Below are 27035 nucleotides of genomic sequence, written 5' to 3'. Positions count from 1 at the left end.
ACTCCAGATAGTGGGATTATGGGTGATTTTTATTTCTCTTCATACTTTATTTGCATTTAATACTTTAAGTTGTAGGACACATGTACAAAACGTGTAGGTTTGATACATAGGTATACACGTGCCATGGTGGTTTTCTGCACCCATCAGCCCGTCATCAACATTAGGTATTTCTCCTAATGCTCTCCCTCCCCCAGTCCCCCACCCCACAACAGGCCCCAGCGTGTGATGTTCCCCTCGCTGTGTCCATATGTTCTCATTGTTCAATTCCCACCTATGAATGAGAACATGCGGTGTTTGGTTTTCTGTCCTTGTGATAGTTTGCTGAGAATGATGGTTTCCAGCTTCATCCATGTCCCTGCAAAGGACACGAACTCATCCTTTTTTATGGCTGCATAGTATTCCATGGTGTATATGTGTAAAATGGGCACTTTTATAATCTCATGTAAATGATATTTGTTTGTTTCAATAAATCTTTCCTTGGGATATTGAATTAATAGTAGAGGGAAAGTACTCATTCTGTAGCTTTTTAATCTATTTTTTGTGATCTATGAGTGGGAAGTACATAATCTATAGTTTGTTTTGGCAATGACAATCTCAAGATTCTAGTTAACTATGTGCTTTCTAAAAATTCCTGGCCGGGAGCAGTGGCTCACACCTGTAATCCCAGCACTTTGGGAGGCCAAGGCGGGTGGATCACCTGACGTCAGGAATTCGAGACCAGCCTGGCCAACATGGTAAAAACCCATCTCTACTAAAAATACAAAAATTAGCCAGTGTGGTGGCAGGTCCCTGTAATCCCAGCTCCTCAGGAGGCCGAGGCAGAAGAATTGCTTGAACCCGGGAGGCGGAGGTTGCAATGAGTCGAGATTATGCCACTGCACTCCAGCCTGGAGAACAGAGTGAGATTCTGTCTCAAAAAAAGAAAAATAAATACATAAAAATAAAAATTCTTGAGTAAAAATCTTTACGTAGCTGCAGTTTAGTGAGAAGTCTTTTTTTGTTGTTTTGTTTTGTTTATTCTGGTATTGTTTTGCTATTTTTTTGTTTGTTTTAAACCTAAATAATGGAATTGCTGGAGAGAAGCAGAAGGCTGTTTCTCAGAGCAGATTGAGAAACAGTCATATAAAGTAGTTAAGTTCACAGGCTCTGGTGTCAGACAGTCCTGAGTTTGAACCCCTTTCTGCCGTTCACTGCTTCTGTGGCCATGGCAAGTGTGTTAGTGCAGGTCTTCTGAGAAATGGATGCTGAGATGGAATTATTCGTGCAAAGATTTTATCAGGGGAAAGATCTGCGTGAGAGAAAATGGGGAGGGAACCTTCAGAACCAGTGCAAGGCCGACCCCCAGTGAAGGAGAGGCTGGAAGACACGGCTGTGTTCGGCAAGGTCATCAGGAGTCCTTGAGCCAAACTCAACCATCAGAGACGCCCTGGCTCCCCAGGAAAGGCCCATCCCATGCGATTCCTGCCACACTTAATAATGGGATGGGAGCAGCCTGTGGGCAGTGTGGCCTCAGAACACACAGAGAAGGATTTCAGAGCCTAGAAGCCGGGACCCTTGTCGACTTACGCCCCCCTGTAGTTGGAGATCGGTGAGGCACATTCTCACATCCAGCACATCAACTTACCTTAGCTGTCTACACCGCATCTTCTCATCGGTAAAATAGAAATCAGGCTATTGTGAGGGTAAGAATATGTAATTAAAGTGCCCAAAGTAGAAAAGATTCTTCTTTCTCCCCTTGCTGTCCTTCTCTTCTTGACTTTTTCTCAGCAGCAGCTATTTTTAGATTCAACACTGACGAGCCAGAGACTCTTCCTCCAATCTATTAAAACAAATCTGTCTTTTAAAATGTGTTATTGAAAATGTGACGTGGACCAGCCCTGTTAGCATCGCTTGGGAACTCAATAGAGATGCACACTTCAGGCCCCTCCCAGACCTGCTGAGTCAGATTCTCTGGGGGAAGAGGCCAGGAATCTGGTTTTCTTATGTGCAGGGTGGTCCTTGTACATGTAAGGTTTGAGAAGCACTGCTCTAAACACAAATCATTCTTATATCTTCTAGGGAGGAAAAAGGAAGAAAACAGATAATATCACTTCAAAAACAGCTAATTAATGTCAAAAAGGAATGGCAATTTGAAGTCCAGGTAAGAATTACCTGCTTAATACCAAAAGTGACTGAGCTAACACAGCTATTAAATATATGGAAGCCATCTTTCTCAAGCAGAGAAGAGTTACGCGTAAAAGATCATTGTTTCCTCTGGCGTTCCTTTACTACTGAAAACAGCCGGGCATGGTGGCTCACGCCTGTAGTGCTAGCACTTTAGGAGGCTAAGGCAGGTGAATCTCCTGAAGTCAGGAATTTGAGACCAGCCTGGCCAACATGGTGAAACCCCATCTCTACTAAAAATACAAAAATTAGCCGGGTGTGGTGGCAGGTGCCCGTAATCTCAGCTACTTGGAAGACTGAGGTAGGAGAATCACTTGAACCCTAGGAGGTTACAGTGAGCCGGGATTGCACCATTGAACTCCAGCCTGGGTGACAGAGCAAGATTCCGTCTCAGGAAAAAAACAAAAAAACCCAGAAAATATAAAGATAGCAACTAGAGAGCTGGACTGGGTCGTACAGGTGTGTCTGGAATATAGAGCCCTGCGAGACCCCAACCCCCTGGAGCTCTTAGTTCCCATCTTCGTATCCCACCACATACACCCCCCACCTCCCCACAGATGACCTCGTCCCATCCTCATAGCCCACCCCACACACACCCCCACCCTCCCCACAGGGACCTCGTCCCATCCTCATATCCCACCCCACACACACCCCCACCCTCCCCACAGGGACCTCATCCCATCCTCATATCCCACCCCACACACACCCCCACCCTCCCCACAGGGACCTCATCCCATCCTCATATCCCACCCCACACACACCCCCACCCTCCCCACAGGGACCTCGTCCCATCCTCATATCCCACCCCACACACACCCCCACCCTCCCCACAGGGACCTCGTCCCATCCTCATATCCCACCCCACACACACCCCCACCCTCCCCACAGGGACCTCGTCCCATCCTCATATCCCACCCCACACACACCCCCACCCTCCCCACAGGGACCTCGTCCCATCCTCATATCCCACCCCACACACACCCCCACCCTCCCCACAGATGACTTCATCCCATCCTCATATCCCACCCCACACACACCCCCACCCTCCCCACAGGGACCTCGTCCCATCCTCATATCCCACCCCACACACACCCCCACCCTCCCCACAGGGACCTCGTCCCATCCTCATATCCCACCCCACATACACCCCCACCCTCCCCACAGGGACCTCGTCCCATCCTCATATCCCACCCCACACACACCCCCACCCTCCCCACAGGGACCTCGTCCCATCCTCATATCCCACCCCACACACACCCCCACCCTCCCCACAGGGACCTCGTCCCATCCTCATATCCCACCCCACACACACCCCCACCCTCCCCACAGGGACCTCGTCCCATCCTCATATCCCACCCCACATACACCCCCACCCTCCCCACAGGGACCTCGTCCCATCCTCATATCCCACCCCACACACACCCCCACCCTCCCCACAGATGACTTCATCCCATCCTCATATCCCACCCCACATACACCCCCACCCTCCCCACAGGGACCTCATCCCATCCTCATATCCCACCCCACACACACCCCCACCCTCCCCACAGGGACCTCGTCCCATCCTCATATCCCACCCCACATACACCCCCACCCTCCCCACAGGGACCTCGTCCCATCCTCATATCCCACCCCACACACACCCCCACCCTCCCCACAGATGACTTCATCCCATCCTCATATCCCACCCCACATACACCCCCACCCTCCCCACAGGGACCTCATCCCATCCTCATATCCCACCCCACATACACCCCCACCCTCCCCACAGGGGGCCTTGTCTCAGGCAGTCTCTTATATTCTCACATCTCAGATGAAAAAGTATATTCCTAAAGAAGACATTCAGCACATTATGAACCTTCTCATACATATTGGTTGGGCTTCATCATGTTATTTGTATTGTATTTTGAGGACAAAGTAGATTTGCGAGCTTTTGTGGTCATTAGGACCTAACCTCATATCTAGTTTACTTTTATAAGAAAATGCATCCCAAGTTTTAAGGAATTGACTTGCAAAACAAAGTTGGGGCTACAACCTAAGCAGTTAGAAACCAGCTGTATTAGGATGACTGACAACTTTTCTAGGAGCAGTTTAGAAAGTTACAGAGGATGGCTGGGCACGGTGGCTCACACCTATAATCCCAGCACTTTGGGAAGCCAAGACGGGCGGATCACGAGGTTAAGAGTTCGAGACCATCCTGGCCAACATGCTGAAACCCCGTCTCTACTCAAAATACAAAAATTAGCCAGGTGTGGTGGTACGTGCCTGTAATCCCAGCTATTCAGGAGGGAGGAGAATCACTTGAACCCGGGAGGCGGAGGTTGCCGTGAGCCAAGACAGTGCCACTGCACTCCAGCCTGGTGACAGAGCGAGACTCCGTCTCAAAAAAAGAAAAGAGAAAGTTACAGAGGATGGCCTGTTATCAGCTTTTCACTGACCAGCTGTTTCGACAAGTTTATGCTTCACAGAAGGGAATTTTCGTTATTCCCTACATAGACGTTGGAAAACTATTTTATTTATATATTTTATTTTTATTTTTATATTTTGGTGGAGTGAGATGGAGTCTCACCCTGTCCACTCCATCACCCAGGCTGGAGTGCAGTGGCACGATTTCGGCTCACTGCAACCTCTGCCTCCTGGGCTTAAGCGATTCTCCCGCCACGGCTAGCTAATTTTTAAAATATTTTTAGTAGAGACGGGGTTTCACCATGTTGACCAGGCTGGTCTCAAACTCCTGACCTCGGGTGATCTGCCCACCTCGTCCTCCCAAAATGTTGAGATTACAGGCGTGAGCCACCGTGCCCAGCCTATTTATTTATTTTAGACACAGGATCTCACTCCGTCACTCAGGCTGGAGTGCAATGCCGCAATTATAGTTCATTGCAATCCTGCGCTCAAGCGATTCTCCCACCTCAGCCTCCTGAGTAGCTGGGACCACAGACACGTGCCACCATGCCAGGCTGCGGTTTGATTGTTCGTAGAGGTGGGGTCTTGCTTTGTTGCCCAGGCTGGTCTCCGCCTCCTGAGTAGCTGGGACCACAGGCATGTGCCACCACGCCAGGCTGCGGTTTGATTGTTTGTAGAGGTGGGGTCTTGCTTTGTTGCCCAGGCTGGTCTCCATCTCCTGTCCTCAAGAGTTTCTCCCTCCTCGGCCTCTCAAAGCACTGGGATTACAGGCATGAGCTGCCATGCCCAGCTGAGAGAATATTTTTATTTATTTCTTTCACTGTTTTTTGTTTTGTTTTGTTTTTGAGACACGGTCTCACTTTGTCACCTAGGCTGGAGTGCAGTGGACTGATCTCAGCTCACTGCAGCCTCTGCCTCCCAGGCTCAAATGATTCTCCTGCCTCAGCCCCCAGGTAGCTGGAACTACAGCCACCTGCCACCACACCCAGATAATTTCTTAAATTTTTGGTAGAGACAGGGTTTCACTATGTTGTCCAGGCTGATCTCGAACTCCTGAGCTCAAGTGATCTGTCTGCCTCGGCCCCCCCATAATGCTAGGATGAGAGGTGTGAACCACTGCACTGGGCCTGAGAATATTGTAGTTTATGTGGAAGAATTGTTTTTAAAAGGCCGCTAGGAAGTGGAAGGGTCACTTGAGGCCTGGAGTTTGAGACCAGCTTGGGCAACATAGCAAGACTCTGTCTCTATAAATAAATGAATTATAAAAATAACTGGAAAGTAAAAAAATTATCTGGATGTGGTAGTACACATCTGTAGTGCTAACTGCTTGGGAGGCTAAGGTAGGAAGACTGCGTGAGCCTAGGAGGTTGAGGCTGCAGTGAGCTATGGTCTCCCCACTGCACCGCAGCCTGGGCGACAGAATGAGACCGTCTCAAAAACAAAGTCACTAGACTTTCTTTTAAGATATTATCTTTAAGTCTTCCAAGCAAATTGCCTAACGCCGTCTCTTATTTTGTATTTGCCAATTATAAAGCACCTGAGGTAGCTCTAGGTCTTGATGTCATTATCCCTCTTAATCCTCTGCATTTAGCTTATATTTTTTAAAAACTACTTTTCTTCTCTGGGAAACTTCATGAAAACTAGTTTGTGTTTAAGTTTTCTCTGTAATGAATAGACGTTTTCAGAGGTTTCCTAACTCTTTTCCCTGAAAAACTCTCATAATTTAAAAAGACTAATATAAATATCTTCTATTTTAAAAGTCATGAATCTTTTGACATTATCTTATAGAAGATAAATATCTTTTAAGTATGTTTTAAAATAGAAGATATTTATTTATTTATGTATTTTTATTTTTGAGACAGAGTCTACCTCTGTCGCCCAGGCTGGAGTGCAGCAGCTCGATCTCGGCTCACTGCGACCTCCGACTCTCGAGTTCAAGCGATTCTCCTGCTTCAGCCTCCCAAGTAGCTGGGATTACAGGTGTGGGCCACCACACCCGGCTAATTTATGTGTTTTTAGTAGAGATAGGGTTTCACCATATTGGCCAGGCTGGTCTTGAACTTCTGACCTCAGCTGATCCACCCGCCTCAGCCTCCCAAAGTGCTGAAATTACAGGTGTGAGCCACTGCGCCCGGCCAGAAGATATTTATATTAGTCTCCTTTAAGCCCTCCAAAGCAATGCCAAAAGAAACCTCAGATTTAGCACTTTGCCAGTTAACTCCCATCCTACCGTAAGGACCACACCTGTTGATGGTAGGGTTTTCCTGACAGCAACAACACTTGCTCCTGAGACTTATCCTCTTGAATTATATTCTCAGCCATTACATTCAGCCAAAGTAAAACTAAAGCAGAATATCACTCAGCTATTGTGATCATCAGCAAAAAAATAGGTTAAGAAACCAAGATTCTGCTTCGTAGTGGGTCTTAAAAAAAAACAAAGAAAGAAAGAAACCAAGACTAGAAGATCCAAGGCAAGCCTTGGAACAAAAAAGAACCACCAAGATGAAATCAGGTGAAATCCCCAGAGTTACTGAAAACCAATGGTCATGTCAACCAAGATGAAATCAGGTGAAATCCCCAGAGTTACTGAAAACCAATGGTCATGTCAACCAAGATGAAATCAGGTTACATCCCCAGAGTTACTGAAAACCAATGGTCATGTCAACCAAGATGAAATCAGGTTACATCCCCAGAGTTACTGAAAACCAGTAGTCAGGTCAACCAAGATGAAATCAGGTTACATCCCCAGAGTTACTGAAAACCAGTAGTCAGGTCAACCAAGATGAAATCAGGTTACATCCCCAGAGTTACTGAAAACCAGTAGTCAGGTCAACCAAGATGAAATCAGGTTACATCCCCAGAGTTACTGAAAACCAGTAGTCAGGTCAACCAAGATGAAATCAGGTTACATCCCCAGAGTTACTGAAAACCAGTAGTCAGGTCAACCAAGATGAAATCAGGTTACATCCCCAGAGTTACTGAAAACCAGTAGTCAGGTCAACCAAGATGAAATCAGGTTACATCCCCAGAGTTACTGAAAACCAATGGTCATGTCAACCAAGATGAAATCAGGTTACATCCCCAGAGTTACTGAAAACCAGTAGTCAGGTCAACCAAGATGAAATCAGGTTACATCCCCAGAGTTACTGAAAACCAGTAGTCAGGTCAACCAAGATGAAATCAGGTTACATCCCCAGAGTTACTGAAAACCAATGGTCATGTCAACCAAGATGAAATCAGGTTACATCCCCAGAGTTACTGAAAACCAGTAGTCAGGTCAACCAAGATGAAATCAGGTTACATCCCCAGAGTTACTGAAAACCAATGGTCATGTCAACCAAGATGAAATCAGGTTACATCCCCAGAGTTACTGAAAACCAGTAGTCAGGTCAAGGTTGGAAAACAAGAAGATAGGAAGTATATGCACATAAGGGAACTGTGGGTCAGAAAATGATGCCAACAAGAATGGCAGGTTTTTGTATATGAAAGTGTTGGTGGTAGCTTAGATGTGTAGGATTAATTGCCTTAGGTACTCGGCAAAAAGAAAGAGTCACAAAGGAAAAAAAGTTTCAGACTTCTGAACATCAACATCCAAAGCAAGATAACAATGGATCAGCATTTTCATGAAACTACTGGGAAAAAAAGAACCAAGATTCATATATAAAAATCTATCTTTTATATATCAGCAACAGACTTAGAATAGAAAACTGAAAAAATATATATATTATTTACAATAGTATCAAAACTATCAATGCCTAGCATTGAATCTAACAGCAGCAACAAGAACAATAGTAAAACACGTGCCACCAGGCCCAGGTAATGTTTGTGTTTTTAGTAGAGACGGGGTTTTGCCATGTTGCCCAGGCTGGTCGCAAACTCCTGGCCTCAGGTGATCCACCTGCCTCAGTCTCCCAAACTGCTGGGATTACAGGCGTGAGCCATCACGACTGGCCTTTTTTTTTTTTTTTTTAAATTGAGATGGGGGTGGGGTGTATCTCTTTGTTGCCCAGGCTGGTCTTGAACTCCTGGCCTCAAGCTTCCCAAGTAACTAGTCCTCCTACCTCAGCTTCCCAAGTAACTAGGATTATTGGAGCTCAGAGTTTATTCTGAATCTACGGACTCGTATAGTATCAGCTGGTATTCTAAGTCATAGACAGACAAATATAAATGTTTTATTTTATTATTTTATTTTATATTTTATTTTATTTTATTTTATTTATTTTATATTTTATTTTATTTTATTTTTATTTTATTTTATTTTATTTTATTTTATTTTATATTTTATTTTATTTTATTTTATTTTATTTTATTTTATTTTATTTTTGAGATGTGATCTCACTCTGTCTTCCAGGCTGGAGTGCAGTGCCATGATCTCAGCTCACTACAACCTCTGCCTCCTGGGTTCAAGTGATTCTCCTCCCTCACCCTCCCAAGTAGCTGGGATTACAGGTGCACGCCACCATACCTGGCTAATTTTTGTATTTTTTTTTTTTTAGTAGAGATGGGGTTTCACCATGTTAGCCAAGCTTGTCTCGAACTCCTGACCTCAAGTGATCCACCCACCTCAGCCTCCCAAAGTGCTGGGATTACAGGCGTCAGCCACCGTGCCTGGCCGTAAATGTTAATTTAATAGAGAACTATTTTTTTCCTGTGGCTTTTGTCTCTTTAATAGACAACATCCCCATTTTCCTTTTGCTACCCAACCAGAGGAGCAACCTGAGGTCTAAGGCAAGTGCCAACTTCCCAGATAGTAGCTTCCAAACTTCCAGGAACCAGTACTCCGTTCTGTACTTTGTGTACAGTTATGAAAGCAGACACTACATTAAAGCCTTGGCTCATGTTATTATGGCAGCCATCAGAGCCTTATTAACTCGAGTTGGTAGACTGCCTCTTTTTATTAGTAAATCACGCTTCTCTGAATTCAAATAACAATCCAGAGGTCCAGATCTGAAGGCAGTTTTGGGATTTAGAAGTAATGTTTGGTCTGCCATGAAAACCCAGAACTGTGATGCATCAGTCCATGGACCTGACCATGAGGAAGGTTCCCGACACCATGGACAACTCGGATTCGAGGTTGTAGTGAAGGCAAATCTTTTCTTAGTGAAACTCTGAAGAGGAGCCTGTACCCCCCTGCTTCTAGGCTGGCTGTTCTCGCACACTGGGGAGAAGAGGACACGGAATGGCACTTCCACCTGCTTGTTAGTATGCCTCGATCTTGGTTTTGCCATCATAGCCTGTCAGGATTTTATATCTTCCTCTGTGTTTCCACACTGTCACTGTGGACAGCCATAAAAATGTTTGTGCAAAATACCAATCCAGGAAGGAACTCAGAGTACTCAGAGGCCCATGGCAATGGCATTAAAACCAGAGGCCTTTGGCTTGGCACAGCCAATGTTGTACGTCCTTATAAACACTTACACTGGCCGGGCGTGGTGGCTCATGTCTATAATCCCAGCACTTTGGGAGGCCGAGGCGGGTGGATCACCTGAGGTCAGGAGTTCAAGACCAGCCTGACCAACATGGAGAAACCCCGTCTCTACTAAAAATACAAAATTAGCCCAGTGTGGTGGTGGGTGCCTGTAATCCCAGCTACTCGGGAGGCTGAGGCAGGAGAATCACTTGAACCTGGGAGGCCGAAGTTGCAATGAGCCAAGATCGCACCATTGCACTCCAGCCTGGACGACAAGAGCAAAACTCGGTCTAAAACAACAACAACAACAAAAAACACTTACATGATGCAGTACCTTCTGTTTACCATGGGCAGAAGCTAGACTTTTAACTCTGCATTTCTGATCTTCGTACTGTTACTCTGAAGTCTTAATATTCCATTTGAGAAAGAAAAATTACCAGAACATGCTCTTGAGTTTTCAAAAGTATATTTTTGTATGTACGGACACTATTCAATAAATACCTGTCTAACACTATTTAGATTCTGTGAGAAACAAAACTATAGTTATCAATGTGGGCTGAGGTTTTCTGCAAAAGGCTTTATTTACTTGAGTGATATATAAGGTGGACCTTGAAGGAAATCTAAGGGATTATATAGGTAAAAGGATTCCAGTTGATGAAGAAGTAAAACCATCACATTTTCGCTTTAACTCTAGTCTTCCTGAAGATTCAAACCTATACCGGGCACAGTGGCTCATGCCTGTAATCCCAGCACACTGGGAGGCCGAGGCAGGTGGATTGTTTGAGACCAGGAGTTTGAGACCAAACTCTTGGGCAACATGGCAAAACCCCATCTCTACCAAAAAAACAATACAAAAAATTAGCTGGGTGTGGTGGCATGGTAACATGTAACTGTGGGCCCAGCTACTCGGGAGGTTGAGGTGGGAGGCGGAGGTTGCAGTGAGCCAAGATCGCGCCATTGCACCCCAGCCTGGGCAACAGACCCTGTCTCAAAAAAAAAAAAGATTCATTGACTGCCATACAATTTGGAAATAGAAGGGAGGGAAGAGGAAGAAGGAGGCGAAATGAGCCGGGCGCGGTGGCTCACGCCTGTAATCCCAGCACTTTGGGAGGCTGAGGCGGGCAGATCACCTGAGGTCAGGAGTTGGAGACCAGCCTGGCCAACATGGTGAAACCCCATCTCTACTAAAAAGAAATAAAAAAATTAGCCAGGCGTGGTGGCACATTCCTGTAATCCCAGCTACTTGGGAGGCTGAGGCAGGAGAATCACTTGAACCCAGGAGGCAGAGGTTGCAGTGAGCCAAGATCGCACCACTGCACTCCAGCCTGGGCAACACAGCGAGACTCTGTCTCAAAAAAAAAAAAGAAAAGAAAAAAAGAGGAGAAACGGGGAAGACAGGGGAGAAGGGAAGTGCGTATAGAAAGAATGGAAGAAAAACAGTGAGCCAAAAGCAGACATCTCTTAAAATTCATTTCATCAACATTTATTGAGCATATAAGTTGTGCCAGGCACTCCAGCCTGGGCAGGATTTTCCAGATGAGAAAATGGGCTTAGTGAGGTTCAGTAATTTGCCTGCAATCCTACAACTTGTAAGAGAATATGAAATACGAAGACATATTTTCAAAGGGCCTATAGCATATTCTGTGCCAGAGATGCTCAGTCTCTTCGGAATGATTCTGATCTAGTTGGAATAACTGTCATACAATTAGAATGATTCTGTAGAGTTATATCAAGAAGCTAGTAGACAAAATAACTTGAAGAGTTCCGTTCTGACTCATCTTAGGGACCTTTTTGAGACAGGGTCTCGCTCTGTTGCCCAGGCTAAAGTGCAATGGCGTGAGCATAGCTCACTGCAGCCTTGGCCTCTGGGGCTCAAGGGAGTCTACCACTTCAGTCTCCCTAGTAGCTGGGACTACAGGCGCATGCCACCAGGCCCAGCTAATTTTTTAATTTTTTTGTAGAGACAGGTTTTCACTGTGCTGCCCAGGCTGGTCTTGAGCTCCTGGGTTCAAGCGATCCTCCTGCCTTGGTTTCCCAAAGCAATGGAATTCTAGGCATGAGCACCCCACCGGGTTGGGGCCTAAGGATACTTTAAGTTAAACTTGTCCAACCTGCAGCCCGCAGGCCACATGGGGCCCAGGATGGCTTTGACTGGGGCCCAACACAAATTCGTAAACTTTCTTAAAACATCATGAGAGTTTTTTGTTTTTTTAGCTCATCATTGGTGTATTTTGTGTGTGTCCCAACACAGTTCTTCTTCTTCCAGTGCAGCCCAGGGAAGCCAAAAGATTGGACGCTGCTGCCTATGCTTGCTTTCCTTAACAGAGGATTTGTCCAATTACCACTTTGTTTTTTCTTCCAATAGTTACTTAGAATTAATTCCCTAGGTACTTGGGAGGCTGAAGAGAGGGGATTCCTTGAGTCTAGGAGTTTAAGACTACAGTGAGCTCTGCTGGTGACACTGCACTACAGCCTGGGGACGCAGTGGACCCTATCTCAAAAAGAGAAAAGAGGCTGGCTGCAGCAGTGGCTCCTGCCTGTAATCCTAGCACGTTGGGAGGCTGAGGTGGGAGGATCATTTGAGCCCAGGGTTTCGAGGCCAGCCTGGGCAACATAGTGAGACTCTGTTTCTACAATAATAATAATAAGCTGAGTGTGATGTCATTCACCTGTAGTCCCAACTACTCTGTAGGCTGAGGCAGGAGGATTTCTTGAGCCTGGGAGGTCAAAGTTACAGTGAGCCGTGATCATGCCACTGCACTTCAGCCTGAGTGGCAGAACAAGACCATCTCAAAAAAAACAAAAAACAAAAAAGGGGCACAGTGGCTTATGTCTGTGATCCCAGCACTTTGGGAGGCCAAGGCAGGTGGATCATCTGAGGTCGGGAGATCAAGACCATCCTGACCAATGTAGAGAAACCCCATCTCTACTAAAAATACAAAATTAGCTGGGTGAGGTGGTGCATGCCTGTAATCTCAGCTACTCAGGAGGCTGAGGCAGGAGACTCTCTTGAACCCGGAAGGTGGAGCTTGCAGTGAGCCAAGATCACGCCACTGCACTCCAGCCTGGGCAACAAGAGTGAGCCTCCGTCTCAAAAAAAATTTAAAAAGAGAAGAAAGGCGGTTGGTATCTGGAGGAGCGGGTCTCGGGTTGAAGCACTTTTGATGCTAGTCGTGTGCTTGTTTGCTGTGCTGTCAGGTCATCTCCCTGTGGACTTAGTCACACACTGATTCTTCCCAAACAGTTCTTTTCAAACAAATGTTACTTCCCTGACTAAAAGCTTTCCAAGGTTTCCCATGACAGTTGGAATAAAATCTAAATTTCTCAGTCGGGCCTCCAGGGTCCTGTGTGGTGCCCTTACCGACCTCCAACCTCATCCTGTCCTCCCCTCAACCCTCACTAGGCTAGAGCCTCCGGAGTTTTCTTTCAGTTCCTGGAATGTATCCAGGTCTTGATTGCTTCAGGATTTGGGCATATACTTTTTCTTATTTTTTTTAGAGTTCCCTTAACCCTATTTTTCTTTTCTTTTTCTTTCTTTTTTTTTGAGACAGAGTCTCGCTCTATTGCCCAGGCTGGACTGCAGTGGCACGATCTCAGCTCACTTCAACCTCCACCTCCTGGGTTCAAGTGATTCTTCTGCCTCAGTCTCCTGAGTAGCTGGGATTACAGGTGCCTGCCACCATGGCCAGCTATTTTTCGTATTTTTAGTAGAGACGGGGTTTCACCATGTTGGCCAGGCTGTTCTCAAACTGCTGACCTCAGGTGGTCCCCATGCCTCGGCCTCCCAAAGTGCTGGGATTACAGGCGTGAGCCCCCATGCCTGGCCAAGCCTATTTTTCATGTGGTGGGCTTACCTATCCTTCAGGTGTTGAATGAGCCATCGCTTTCCCGAGAGAGTCCCTCTCAGACCTTCCAGAGTCCAATGTACATCAAATGAACCATGGCTTTCTCGAAAGAGTCCCTCTCAGACCTTCCAGAGTCTAATGTACACCTCCCTTGTTATTTCCTCCCACAGCCTGTCGAGCTTTCCTTTTCTGTCATTTTGCACAATTTTTGAAAGTTTACACATGTGTTTGTCTCTTTTTAACCACCTCTCTTCTATTAGACTGTAAGCTCTATGAGGGCAGGGAATATGTCTGTTTAGATCTCCACAATTTTCCTAGAGCCTAGCTCAGTGCCTGGTGCTGAATAAATATTTTTCGTAATGACAATATATTGAGTCCTCACCATTGCCAAGCACTTGGTGACCTGCAAAAAGAAAGCCTTTTCACACGTTCTCAATGAAACCTAATAATCACTCTCTGAGAGACTTCAGGCAGGTTGGGTGTTTGTATGTTTGTGTGTTTGTTTGTTTGTTTGTTTTATAGAAAGTAAAAATTTGGAGATTTGACTTGGCCAAGTTCACACAGCTGGAGGCCTGGGTGGGAAGTCAGTTCTTTTGATCATTTTGACCAGTGTTCTTCCTACCAAAATGAGAAACGTGTGGGAAATAGGGAGTACAGCAATAATGTGCCTGGGAACTAATCTCACAGCCCTGATTCGCCCTGATTCTTAGAAATGCTGTGTTACTCACTTTCATCTATACTCTTCATGATTGTTGGCTAAATTTCCCATTGTGTGATAGCGGAAAAATAGTTCCAGTTCCTTATTGATTTATACGCATAAAAGGGAACCGTAAGCCGCTGACTGAACTGAATGGAGGTAGAGTGTATTTTCAATTTAGAAACCTGGTCTTTCCACTGCAGAGTCAGAATGAGTATATTGCTAACCTCAAGGACCAACTGCAAGAGATGAAGGCAAAATCCAACTTGGAGAATCGCTACATGAAAACCAATACCGAGCTGCAGATTGCCCAGACCCAGAAAAAGTGTAACAGAACAGAGGAACTCTTGCTGGAAGAGATTGAGGTAATCCCTGGGACATTAGCCAAGAACCCAGGAGATGGCAATTGAGCTGTCACTCCTGATCCCATCTCAGCTAACAAAGGAGGGAGACAAAGATTCCCTCCATCTCTATCGGCAACAGCCCCTCCACTTGAGGTTGAAAATAAAAGCCTAAATGAGGATATGCGTGTTGGCAAGCAGAGATTCCAATGGGCTGTAGCCTCCGTCTCCCGCCTCATAATGACTTTGAAAATTGGCTGCACTTTCTCTCCTTGGTCACTTCTTCTTATTTTAGCAAACCAATCACCATTTTTCTGACTAATTATAGGGAGAGGGCAAAACAAGATGCTTAGTTATGGCAGGATTTTGCTGCTGTTTATTTCATCTAACCAGTACCTTTCACTCCCCCAGTGAGAAATACAGCATCTAGAGAGCTGAACTTCGTTCAAACCTGAATTTATAGAGATGAGAAGTCACGGTGAAAAATATCAGGAGGAAGAAAGAAGTGGTAGATCTTCTTTGAGGGGAACGCTAAATTACACACACGCACACACACACACATGCACACACGCACGTACGCAAAGCCAGGCACTAGTCCCAGCTAATGGGAGGTGAGGCAGTGAGGCAGGAGGATCCTTGAGTTTGAAGCCAGCCTGGGCAACTTCAAACTTCAACTAGGGAGACTCCCTTCTCACAAAAAAAAAAAAAAAAAAAGAAAACAAGAAAGAGCAGGAGGCAGATGGGAAGAGGGAAGAAGGAACAAACGTCCTTAGACCGTGGAATTTGTGTGTGGGAGGACTCCTTGCTCTGAGACTGACGTGGCTTAAGGCCACGACAACACTCTTCCTGGCACTCCGGAATTTCCCGTTTTTAGGCCCCACAGCCTTGTGCCCTTGGAGCACCGTTTCTCTCCTTCGGTGGGCACCTCTATTCAGCTCACAGGATTGTGCTCCTTTCCTTAGGGACACACACAGTCCAGACAGTGCCGCGCCACGTGGCTCTGCAGTGTTCGTGAACAGGAATTGCACGGAACTGAATGCCCGGGATCCCAGCTGATAAAGGGAACCTGAGCTACCAACCAAGCTGCTCCTCTAATCTTGAGAACTTCTGATTCCCAGCCCTGCAGGGAAGACATACTGGTATCTGATTATTGTTCTTACAGAAACTAAGGATGAAAACCGAAGAAGAGGCCCGGATTCATACGGAGATTGAAATGTTCCTTAGAAAGGAGCAGCAGGTGGGTCCCCACAGCTTTTCTATGCTTTGACTTTTTTTTTGTACTCTGCTTATACTGAGGAAACAAAAAGAATATTTTGAAGAAAAACCAATCATCATTCTTTCAGCCTAATGAACTTTAGCTCATGTTTTCTTTCAGGGTTATGCATCTGAATAGATATCTTATATAGCTGTAATTTGAGAGAGTACAGGTAAAATTTTGTTTTCTGCTTTTATCATTGAGCTTATATAAGAAATTTTTTGATTCCTATATTGCTGTATACTCATAATTTTCAAATTATGACTTAATTTATGAGTTAACATTTATTAAGGCAAATTATGACTTAAAAATGTTTGGGCTGAGCACAGTGGCTCGCGCCTGTAATCCCAGCACTTTGGGAGGCCGGGGAGGGTGGATCACCTGAGGTCAGGAGTTCGGGACCAGCCTGGCCAACATGGTGAAACCGTGTTTCTATTAAAAAAATACAAAAATTAGCCGGGCGTGGTGGTGCGCCTGTAATCCCAGCTACTCAGGAGGCTGAGGTGGGAGAATCGCTTTAACCTGGGAGGCAGAGGCTGCAGTGGGCTGAGATCGCGCCACCGTACTCCAGCCTGGGCAACAGAGCAAGACCCCGTCTCAAAAACAAAAACAAAAAAAGACATAATTTTTAAAATTAATTATTTTTAAATTATGACTATGTTTAAAAATTTTTCCCAATAGTATAGTGGCCAATAAATAAAAAAGAAAAATAAATAAAGGCCGGGTGCAGTGGCTCACGCCTGTAATCCCAGCACTTTGGGAGGCCGAGGCCAGCGGATCACCTGAGGCCAGGAGTTCGAGACCAGCCTGGCCAACATGGAGAAAGCCTGTCTCTACTAAAAATACAAAAATTAGCCAGGCATGGTAGTGGGTGCCTGTAATCCCAGCTACTTGAGAGGCTGAGGCAGTAGAATCGCTTGAACCCGGGAGGGAGAGGTTGCAGTGAGCCGAGATCACGCCACTCACTCCAGCCTGGGCAACAGAGCAAGACTCTGTCTCAAAAAAAAAAAAAAATTTACTTTTTTTTTAACACTATATAAATAACATTTATCTTTTACACTATATAAATAACATTCCCAGTTGAGTGAAGATTTTTAAAATTACTCATTGCTTTTCATTTTTTATGTTATTACAGTTTCTTTATAAAATAATTGAAAATTGTGTTTAATGTTCCATTGAATGGTTGTGCCACAGTTTATTTGTTACACTTTTTTTTTTTTATATTTAGGTTGTTTCCAAAGTTTGTTATTATAAATAATGCACTCATTAAAGCTTTGCCCAAAGAACTGTTTTTCTTCATGGCAACTATTTACTAAAAGTCAATCTCAGTCATGAGATTATTATTTCAGAGACTGGTATTTTGTGACTTTTAATAAACATTGCTAATGCTCTCAAATCTGTGCTGCCGTTAGCAGTGTTGCAGGCAGTAATTTCAAGGTCTCTTCAATATTAGTATCCATTTTCAATATTTTTCAAAGTCTGCTAATTTAATGAGTTGTTTTATGTTTTATTTTTGCTTATTAACAGAGATGAACATAACATTTTTCCACATGTTTACTCAATTTATTTCTTCTTGTGCGAAATATATATGACGCGGTGGTTTTAAGAGCATTTTCAATACTAATAACCAAGCTGGGTCTATAATATATCTAAGGTTAGAATTATGTCTAAGTCTACCTGGAGTCTTTCTTTCTTTTTGTTTTTTTTTTTTTTGAGATGCAGTCTTGCTTTACTGCCCAGGCTGGAGTGCAGTGGCGTGATCTTGGCTCACTGCAACCTCTGCCTCCTGGGTTCACGCGATTCGCCTGCCTCAGCCTCCCGAGTAGCTGGGATTACAGGTGCACGCCCGGCTAATTTTTGTATTTTTAGTAGAGACGGGGTTTCACCATGTTGACCAGGCTGGTCTAGAACTCCTGACCTCAGGTAATCCACCTGCCTCGGCCTCCCAAAGTGCTGGGATTACAGGCGTGAGCCACCGTGCCCAGCCCCAGCTGGAGTCTTTCAAAATATCCCTGTTGGATGAATAAAGAGAAAATTTTCCAGCTTAGTTATAATACAGCTTGCCTTTGGAAAAAGCTAATGAGTTTTCAGTCAACGATTCCAAATATGTGGTTAAAGAGGAGAATTTGTAGATGCTCTCTTGCAGGTCTTTACTGAAAAAAATATCTGGTAGGCTATTAGAATTAGGGTTCTGTAGCCCTGCACTTTAAGAATTATGTATCATGTTACCTGTTTCAAGTGTGAGATACCTGGCAGGTGTTGGATATTTATCAGTGAATTGGTGGATAAATGGATCACGAAGGGATGACGCCGGAGTTTCCCAGATCTTCAGCCCAATAACACAAGCAATACATAAGTATATATTTTTTTATTTTTTATTTTTTAGGGACAGGGTCTCTCTCTGTTTCCCAGGCTTCAGTGCAGTGGTGCCATCATAGCTCACTGCAGCCTCAAACTCCTGGGCCCAAGTGATCCTCCCACCTCAGCCTCCTGAGTAGCTGGGACTACAGGTGTGCACCACCATGTCCAGCTAAAATTTCAGACAGAAATACGTAGATTAAAGAAAGTGAAAGCCCTCTTAAATTACTCCCCTTTCTGAAGGGAAGTTTCTTCCACATGTGTTTCTTTTCATATACATACTTATACCTAAAAACATACCTATTTTCAGTGGTGTTTTTTTGTTTTGTTTTGTTTTTGAGAGGAGTCTTGCTCTGCCGCCCAGGCTGGAGTTCAATGGCGCGATCTCGGCTCACTGCAAGCTCCTCCTCCCAGGTTCAAGTGATTCTCCTGCCTCAGCCTCCCGAGTAGCTGGGATTACATGCACCTGCCACCACACCTGGCTAATTTTTGTGTTTTTGGTAGAGACGGGGTTTCACCATGTTGGTCAGGCTGGTCTTGAACTCCTGTCCTCAAGTGATCTGCCGGCCTCAGCCTCCCAAAGTGCTGGGATTACAGGCGTGAGCCACCGTGCCCAGCCTAGTGTTTGTTTTTTATGTAAATTGGATCATACTATATATAGTGTTCCAGAGCCTGTTGTTTTCTTTTTACATTTACTTTGTTTTTAATGTTTTCTGTAGCAATACAGCTGATAGAATACATCTCATAGTCAGAATATACTGAAATTTAGTGAACCATTCTGTCAGTAGATTTAGGTTGTTTCCAGGTTTTTCTGTGATAACATTGCGAAACCTTCTTGGTTCTGTCTCTAAGTGTATGGTATATGGAAAGGCTATTTATTTTGTGTATTGCTGTGGATTCCTTAAACCCTCTAATGGTTTTTCAGTTGATTCATTTGGATTTCCTAGGTGGAAAATCGTGTTGCATGCAAATAATAACCATTTTATATTTTCCTTTTCATTATTTATATGTCTGTTTTCATCTCATGGCTTATCGTATAGCTGGAAAGTCCAGTGTAGTTGATGATTGTAGGAGTGATAATGGGGCATCCTTTTTCCATTATTGGTTGTTAATACAACACCACTGTTCTGGTGTTTTAGTCAGGATTGCACATGAATTTGTCATAGTCACGCCAAGTTTCTGATATGCAAGTTAGAGCAGTTGCAGGGAAAGAACAGGACCCTGAAACTTGGAATGGGAACACCTGCTTGGATTCGGATGAAACTGACAAATCACTTTAAAGCTCCCTTGGCAGTGGAAGTAGCCTGCCCTCCTGTGCCTGAGGACACCGCACTTCCTTTGCCTGAAAATCCTGTGATAACTTCATCTGGCAGGATGCCTTGGAAAGGGATGCTCTTTCTTCAGACCTGGCACAGTCACTCCTGTTGTCACTGGATCCATAACTAGGGTCAAATCTTAGCATGTTACAGGGGGACATATAACTCAGATAACTAACTCAGAAGGAAATCACTTACACACCAAAAGAATGGTAAGATTTTGCTAATAAATATTGGAAGAAACCTGGGAAACATGTTGAATTGATTCTAAGAGTGTTAGATCCAACAGGGTAGGCTATAACACTCCATTTGGTTAATTCAGTGATATAGATGCACTTACCAGAGAGTCTAGATTTCATGGGTTAGCTTGCGCAGCAGGAGGTGACTCAACAGTTGCCTACATTTGATGAGGTGGAGATGCCAGAGCTTCCCTGCTATGATTTGGGGGAGAGAATCCAAAGACGTAGGGAGACAGGAATGTCACAGTAGATTTATCATGTGTGACTTACACATCTACCACCAAGCACCCATCCATAACCATGAGAAGGCCCAGAAGACACTTCTTTACTAAGACATTGAGAAATAGAATAGTGAGGGGAGCATCTGCCTCCCTAAAAGCTCTGTGCTTGCTTTCCTGTGTAGGTAGGTGTGACCCTAAGGATGTTGTCATTGAGATGAGCTTCCTGGTATCACGGGGGTGATGGGATCCTGAAGTGCCTCAGGATAATTGGGAGCACTTAATTGTCAAAGATAAGGTGGGCACATTTACCACGAAGGGCGGCAGAGATGTAATGGTAATCAGAATGCCTTTGGCCACAGGGATTCTTGGCAATGGCTAATGAATGATGGTATCTCTAGGAACAAAATTGATGGGCTGCCTACTCAAGTATAACAGAAAAAAAATCTGGATCTGGTAGCCAGAAACCTGATTTGAATCACCACAGCAGAGAGTCACAGCCTCTCCCCTAGCTCTTAGGACTGAGTCAATTCACAGCCCCAGGGCCCCTTTATGAACTTGGGGTGTGAGGGTGTGGGGGGATGTCCCCCCAAGGATGAACTCTGCAGCCCTGCTGCAAGTACCTACTGTAAGTCTCCCTCTAGGCCCTACTCAGAAGACCTGTGCTATTTACAGAGTGACTGTGCACTGGGGAAAGCAAACTACCCAGGCCTTCTGAGATGACTGAAGCATTGCCTCTGAATTGACGTTTATGCACGGGGACCCAAAGTGACACCGTGGCCACTAGTCAAAATGGGAGATTTTGGTGGTTAGGTGACAGATGGAGCCTTAACTAGTCTGACTGTGAGCCTACCTGTTCCGTGGACCCTCTCTGTCGTTGTTTCCTCAGTTACTGAAGCTGTTATTGGACTAGACATACTTGCGGGTGGGAGGGGAAGGATCCTTCCCCAGGGTAAGATTCAGGCCTCACTGGAGAGGGTGTGGCTGTGGCCCACTGGATGGTGGCAATGTTGGCTGGGTTGCCTTGGGCCAGAGCTGGCTCACAGCTGGCAGGATAAGGCTGGCAAGCAGGAAACTGTGGACCTCACTAAAAGTTTGTTTTGTTTTGTTTTGTTTTGTTTTCCTAATCTGGATGCGTACTCAATTAGGGGGAAAAAAAAAGAAAGAAAGAAAAAAGTTTTTTTGTCCATTGAGATATTTTTTCTCCTTTAATGTGTTAATAAAGTGGAATACATTGAGAGAGTTGCTGATTTGAGTCATCTTTAAATTCCTGGGATAAACCCTACTAGGTCATAATGTGTTTGGCCAGCAGGAATCCTCCTGCCCGGTCTCAGTAAAACATGTGGGTGGACAAGTGCCGCCGGGTGTCCCACCCACATACCGCTGGCAGCCGCACTCTGGTGACGGGAAACAGTGAGACGCCCTCCTGTCGTGTGCCTCCAGTGCCCTCTACAGACACAGCTTAGCGTTTTGTCAGCTGGCAAGAAAAACGTTCACAGCAAGCATCCACTTTCACAAAGCAGAGAGGTGAATTCGGAGCTGGCGGGCAATAAATTGGTAACTGGTACAAATGAGTTTTTTTTTTTAATCATCAACTGTGAGGTTTACTCTAGGTTTCTGGTAGACAAGCTTTATCAACTTCAGGAAGTATCTTTTTGTTCTTGTTAAAAGTTTTTCTTCTCATCAGGATGAGTACTCAATTTTGAGATGGATTTTTTTTTCATTAATTGAGATGATATTGTTTTCTCTTCTTTAATATGTTAATAAAGGGAAATACATTAATAGATTTGCTGATGTTGAGTCATCTTCAAATTCTTGGGATAAACCTTACCCGATCATAATGTGTTATTCCTTTTTTTTTTTTTTTTTTTCTGAGATGGAGTTTTGTTCTTGTTGCCCAGGCTGGAGTGCAGTGGCAGGATCTCAGCTCACCGCAACCTCCATCTCCCGAGTTCAAGCGATTCTCCTGCCTCAGCCTCCCGAATAGCTGGGATTACAGGTGCCTGCCACCACGCCTGGGTAATTTTGTATTTTTTTAGTGGAGACAGGGTTTCTTATGTGGTCAGGCTGGTCTCAAACTCCTGACCTCAGGTGATCCACCCACCTCAGCCTCCCGAAGTGCTGGGATTACAGGTGTGAGCCATCACACCCGGCCTGTTATTCCTGTAATAGACTGCTAAAAAACTGATTTATAGACTTAAAATTGTTTCTATTTTAAACTCTTTTCTTTTTTTAATTTTTAATTTTTGTGGGCAGATAGTAGGTGTATATACTTATGGAGTGCATGACATACTTTGATACAGGCGTGTGATGCATGGGGGTCACATCAGGGGAAATGGGGTATCCATCACCTTGAGCCTTTATCCTTTGTGCTACAAATGATCTCATTACACTCATTTGGTTCTTTTTAAATTTACAATTAAATTATTGACTATGGTCGCCCTGTTTTGCTACCAAATGCTGGGTCTTATTCATTCTTTCTACTTTTTTGTACGCATTAACCATCCCCACACCCTCCCCATCCCCCACTACCTTCCTAGCTTCTGGTAACCACCCTTCTGCTCTCAATCTCCATGAGTTCAGTTGTTTTAATTTTTAGCTCTCACAAAGAAGAACATGTGAAGTTTGTCTTTCCCTGCCTGGTTTATTTCACTTAACATAATGACCTCAGTTCCATCCATGTTGTTGCAAATGACACAGTCTCATTCTGGGCTGAATAGTACGCCATTGTTTATATGTCCCACCTTTTAACATTTATTTATTTATTTATTCTTTTTTGAGAGGGAGTCTTGCTCTGTTGCCCACGATCTCGGTTCACTGCAATCTCTGCCTCCCAGGTTCAAGCAATTCTCCCGCCTCAGCCTCCCGAGTAGCTAGGACTACAGGTGTGCGCCACCACACCCAGCTAATTTTTGTATTTTAGTAAAGATGGGGTTTCTCCATATTGGCCAGGCTGGTCTCAAACTTCTGACCTCAGGTGATCCGCCTCGGCCTCCCAAAGTGCTGGGATGACAGACATGAGCCACCACGCCCGGCCCCATCTTTTCTTTATCCGTTCATCTGTTGGTAGACACTTACATTACTTCCAAATCTTGGCTATTGTGAACAGTGCTGCAATCTCTTCAACATCGAATTTCTTTTCTTTTGGGTATATACCTAGCAGTGGAATTGCTGGATCATATGGTAGCTCTATTTTTAGTTTTTTGTAGATCCTCCAAACTGTTCTCTATAGTGGTTGTGCTAATTTACATTTCCACCAACCAACACCGTACAAGGATTCCTTTTTCTCCACATCCTTGCTAGCATTCGTTATTGCCTGTCTTTTAGATACACACCATTTTAACTGGGGTGAGATGATGTCTTGTAGTTTTGATTTGCATTTCTCTGATGATCTGTGATGCTGAGCACCTTTCTATATGTCTGTATGGTGTTTGTGTGTCTTCTTTTCAGAAATGCCTATTCAGATCTTTGGCCCTTTAAAAAAAAAAAATATATATATATATATATATATATATATATATACACACACACATAGAGAGAGAGAGAGAGACGAGATCTCACTATGTTGCCCAGGCTGGCCTTGAACTCCGAGCTCAAGCACTCCTCCAGCCTAGGCCTCCCAAAGTGCTGGGATTATAGGTGTGACTACACTCCGCCCTTTTGGCCCATTTTTCACATTATTAGATTTTTTCCTATAGACTTGTTTGAGCTCTTTATATATTCTGTTTATTAAACCCTTGTCATATAGGTAGTTTGCAAATATTTTCTCCTGTTCTGTGGGTTGTCTTTTCACTTTGTTAATTGCTTTGTTTGCTATGCAGAAGCCTTTTATATTTTATTGATTGATTGATTGATTGATTGATTGATTGATTGATTTATTGAGACAGAGTCTTGCTCTGTTGCCCAAGCTGGAGTGTAGTGGCACAATCTCGGCTCACTGCGACCTCCACCTCCTGGGTTCAAGCGATTCTCGTGCCTCAGCCTCCCAAGTAGCTGGGATTACAGGAGTGTACTGCCATGCCCGGCTAATTTTTGTATTTTTAGTAGAGGTGGGGTTTCACCTCTGGCCTTGAAGTCCTGGCCTCAAGTGATCCACCCACCTCAGCCTCCCATAGTGCTGGGACTACAGGCGTGAGCCACCACACCTGGCCTGTGCAGAAGCTTTTTAACTTGATAGGATCCATTTGTTCATTTTTGCTTTGGTTGCCTGTGCTTGTGGGGTATTGCTCAAGAAATCTTCACCAAGTCCAATGTCCTGCAGAGTTTCCCCAGTGTTTTCTTTTAGTAGTTTCATAGTTTGAGGTCTTAAGTTTAACTCTTTAACCAATTTTCATTTGATTTTTGTAAATGGTGAGAGATAGCTGTCTAGTTTCATTCTTCTGCATATGGATATCCAGTTTTCCCAGCACCATTCATTGAAACGACTATCCTTTCCCCAATGTTTGTTCTTGGTACCTTTGTCAAAAATGAATTCAGTGTAGATTTATTGATTAATTTGCTTCTGGGTTCTCTATTCTGTTCCATTGGTCTATGTGTCTGTTTTTATTCCAGTGCCATGCTGTTTTGGTTACTATAGCTCTATAGTATAATTTGAAATCAGGTAATGTGATTCTTCCAGTTTATTTTTACTCAGGATAGCTTTGGCTATTCTGGGTCTTTTGTGGTTCCATATAAATTTTAGGATTGTTTTTCTATTGCTGTGAAGAATGTCATTGGTATTTTGATAGGGAGTGCATTGAATCTGTGGATTACTTTGGGTAGTAATGTACCTTTTAACAATATTGATTCTTCCAATCCATGAACATGGAATATCTTTCCATTTCTTTTATCCTTTTTTATTTTGTCTTTCCTGTGTATTTTCAAATAGCCTGTCTTCAAGCTCACGAATTCCTTCTTCTGCTTGATCACGTCTGCTCTTGAGACTCTGATGCCTTCTTCAGTATGTCAGTTGCATTTTTCAACTCAAGAGTTTCTGCTTCTTTTTAATTATTTCAGTCTCTGTTAAATTTATATGATAGATTTCTGAATTCTTTCTCTGTGTTATCTTGAATTTCTTTGAGTTTCCTCAAAATGGCTATTTTGAATTCTCTGTCTGAAACGTCACATATCTTTATTTCTCCACGATTAGTCCCTGGTGCTTTATTTCATTTGTTTGGTGAGGTCATGTTTTCCTGGATGGTCTTGATGCTTCTGGATGTTCATTGGTATATGGGCATTGAAGAGTTACGTATTTATTGTAGTCCCTGCAGTCTGGGTTTATTCGTACTCATCCTTCTTGCAAAGGCTTTCTAGGCATATGAAGGGACTTGAGTATTGTGATCTAAGCCGTACCTCATTAGGGAACACTCCAAGCCCATAATTCTGTGGTTCATGCAGACATGTAGAGGTATCACCTTGGTGGTCTTAGATAAGATCCAGAAGAATTTTCTGGATTGCCAGGGAGAGACTCTTGTTCTTTTTCCTTACTTTCTCCCAGAGTCTCTCACTCTTTGCTGAGCTACCTGGAGCTGAGAATGGGGTGACACAAGACCCCTGGTGACCACCACCACTGGGACTGTGCTAGGTCAGACCTGAAGCCAGCACAGCACCTGGTCTCACCCAAGGCCTGCTGTAACCACTACCTGGCTACTGCCTATGTTCGCTGAAGGCCCTAGGACTCTACAATCAGCAGGTGGCGAACTCAGCCAGGCTTGTATCCTTCCCTTCAGAGTGGCGAGTCCCCCCAGACCCTGGGCAGGTCCAGAGATGCTGTCTAGGAGCCAAGGGCTGGAGTCAAAAACCTTAGAAGTCTACCTTGTGCTCTAAACTCCTGCAGCTAAGCTGGCTTTCAAGCCACAAGACAAAGTCCTTCCTACTCTTCCATCTGCTTTCCACATGCGGAGGAGCCGCTGCTCATAGCCACTACTACCACAGAGCCATGGAGAGTGCTGCCAGGCTACTGCTGATGTTCACCTAAAGGCCCAAGGACTCTTCAGGCAGTTTGTGGTGAATGCTGCCAGGCCTGGGACTTACACTTCAGGGGAGTGGGCTACTCTCTTGCCCAGAACAGGACCAGAAATGCCATCCAAGAGTCAAGGTCTTGGGCTGGGGGCGGTGGCTCACGCCTATAATCCCAGCACTTTGGGAGGCTGAGGGGGGGTGGATCACCTGAGGTCATGAGTTTGAGACCAACCTGGCTAACATGGTGAAACCCGGTCTCTACTAAAAATACAGACATTAGCCGGGCATGGTGGCAGGTGCCTGTAATGCCAGCTCCTTGGAGGCTGAGGCAGGAGAATCGCTTGAACCCCAGAGGTGGAGGTTGCAGTGAGCCAAGATCGTGCCACTGCACTCCAGCCTGGGTAACAGAGTGAGACTCCATCTCAAAAAAAAGAGTCAAGGCCTGAACTGGGGACTCCAAGAGCCTCTTGGTACTCTACCCCACTGTAGTTGAGGTGGTACCTAAGGTGTAAGACACAGTCCCCTTTTACTTTTTGCTCTGCTTTTCTCAAGCAGGAGTCTCTCATCATAGCCGCTACCGTGTCTTCGAAGCCAGCACATCTCAGAGTCTCACCCAAGGCCCATGGTGTACCCCTGCGGACCCCTGCTGGTTATTCAGGGCGCAGGGGCTCTTTCGTCAGTAGATGATGAATCCTGCCAGGACTGGGTCCTGCCCTACAAGGCAGCGGGTTCCCTTCTGGCCCAAGGTGTGTCTAGAAAGGCCATCCAGGAGCTAAGTTCTGGAGTGGGGGCCTCATGATTCTGCCCAGAGCCCTATTCTACTGTGGATGAGCTGGTATCCTCTGCC

At 44.8% G+C, this 27035-nt stretch overlaps 1 protein-coding gene across 8 annotated transcripts in view; it reads left to right on the top strand.

Moving 5' to 3' along the window:
* IQCG (IQ motif containing G) overlaps positions 1-27035 on the top strand; it is a 69943-nt gene that overhangs the window by 31507 nt on the left and 11401 nt on the right. For 4 of the 8 annotated variants that reach the window (XM_063722420.1, XM_063722419.1, XM_063722421.1 and 1 more), the window contains 4 exons: positions 2059-2140; positions 6432-6533; positions 14725-14886; positions 16025-16099. In XM_063722420.1, coding sequence (XP_063578490.1) covers positions 2059-2140; positions 6432-6533; positions 14725-14886; positions 16025-16099 — 421 coding nt within the window. The remainder of the gene's footprint in view (positions 1-2058; positions 2141-6431; positions 6534-14724; positions 14887-16024; positions 16100-27035) is intronic. The other 4 variants (XM_024241188.3, XM_024241189.3, XM_054551112.2 and 1 more) reach the window with 1 other exon arrangement.

This window comes from Pongo abelii, chromosome 2 (assembly GCF_028885655.2).
Source record: "Pongo abelii isolate AG06213 chromosome 2, NHGRI_mPonAbe1-v2.0_pri, whole genome shotgun sequence".
In the NCBI taxonomy this organism is placed as follows: Eukaryota; Metazoa; Chordata; class Mammalia; order Primates; family Hominidae; genus Pongo; species Pongo abelii.
The sequence above is the reverse complement of the archived record's forward strand: the minus strand, read 5'-3'. Positions and strand labels throughout refer to the sequence as shown.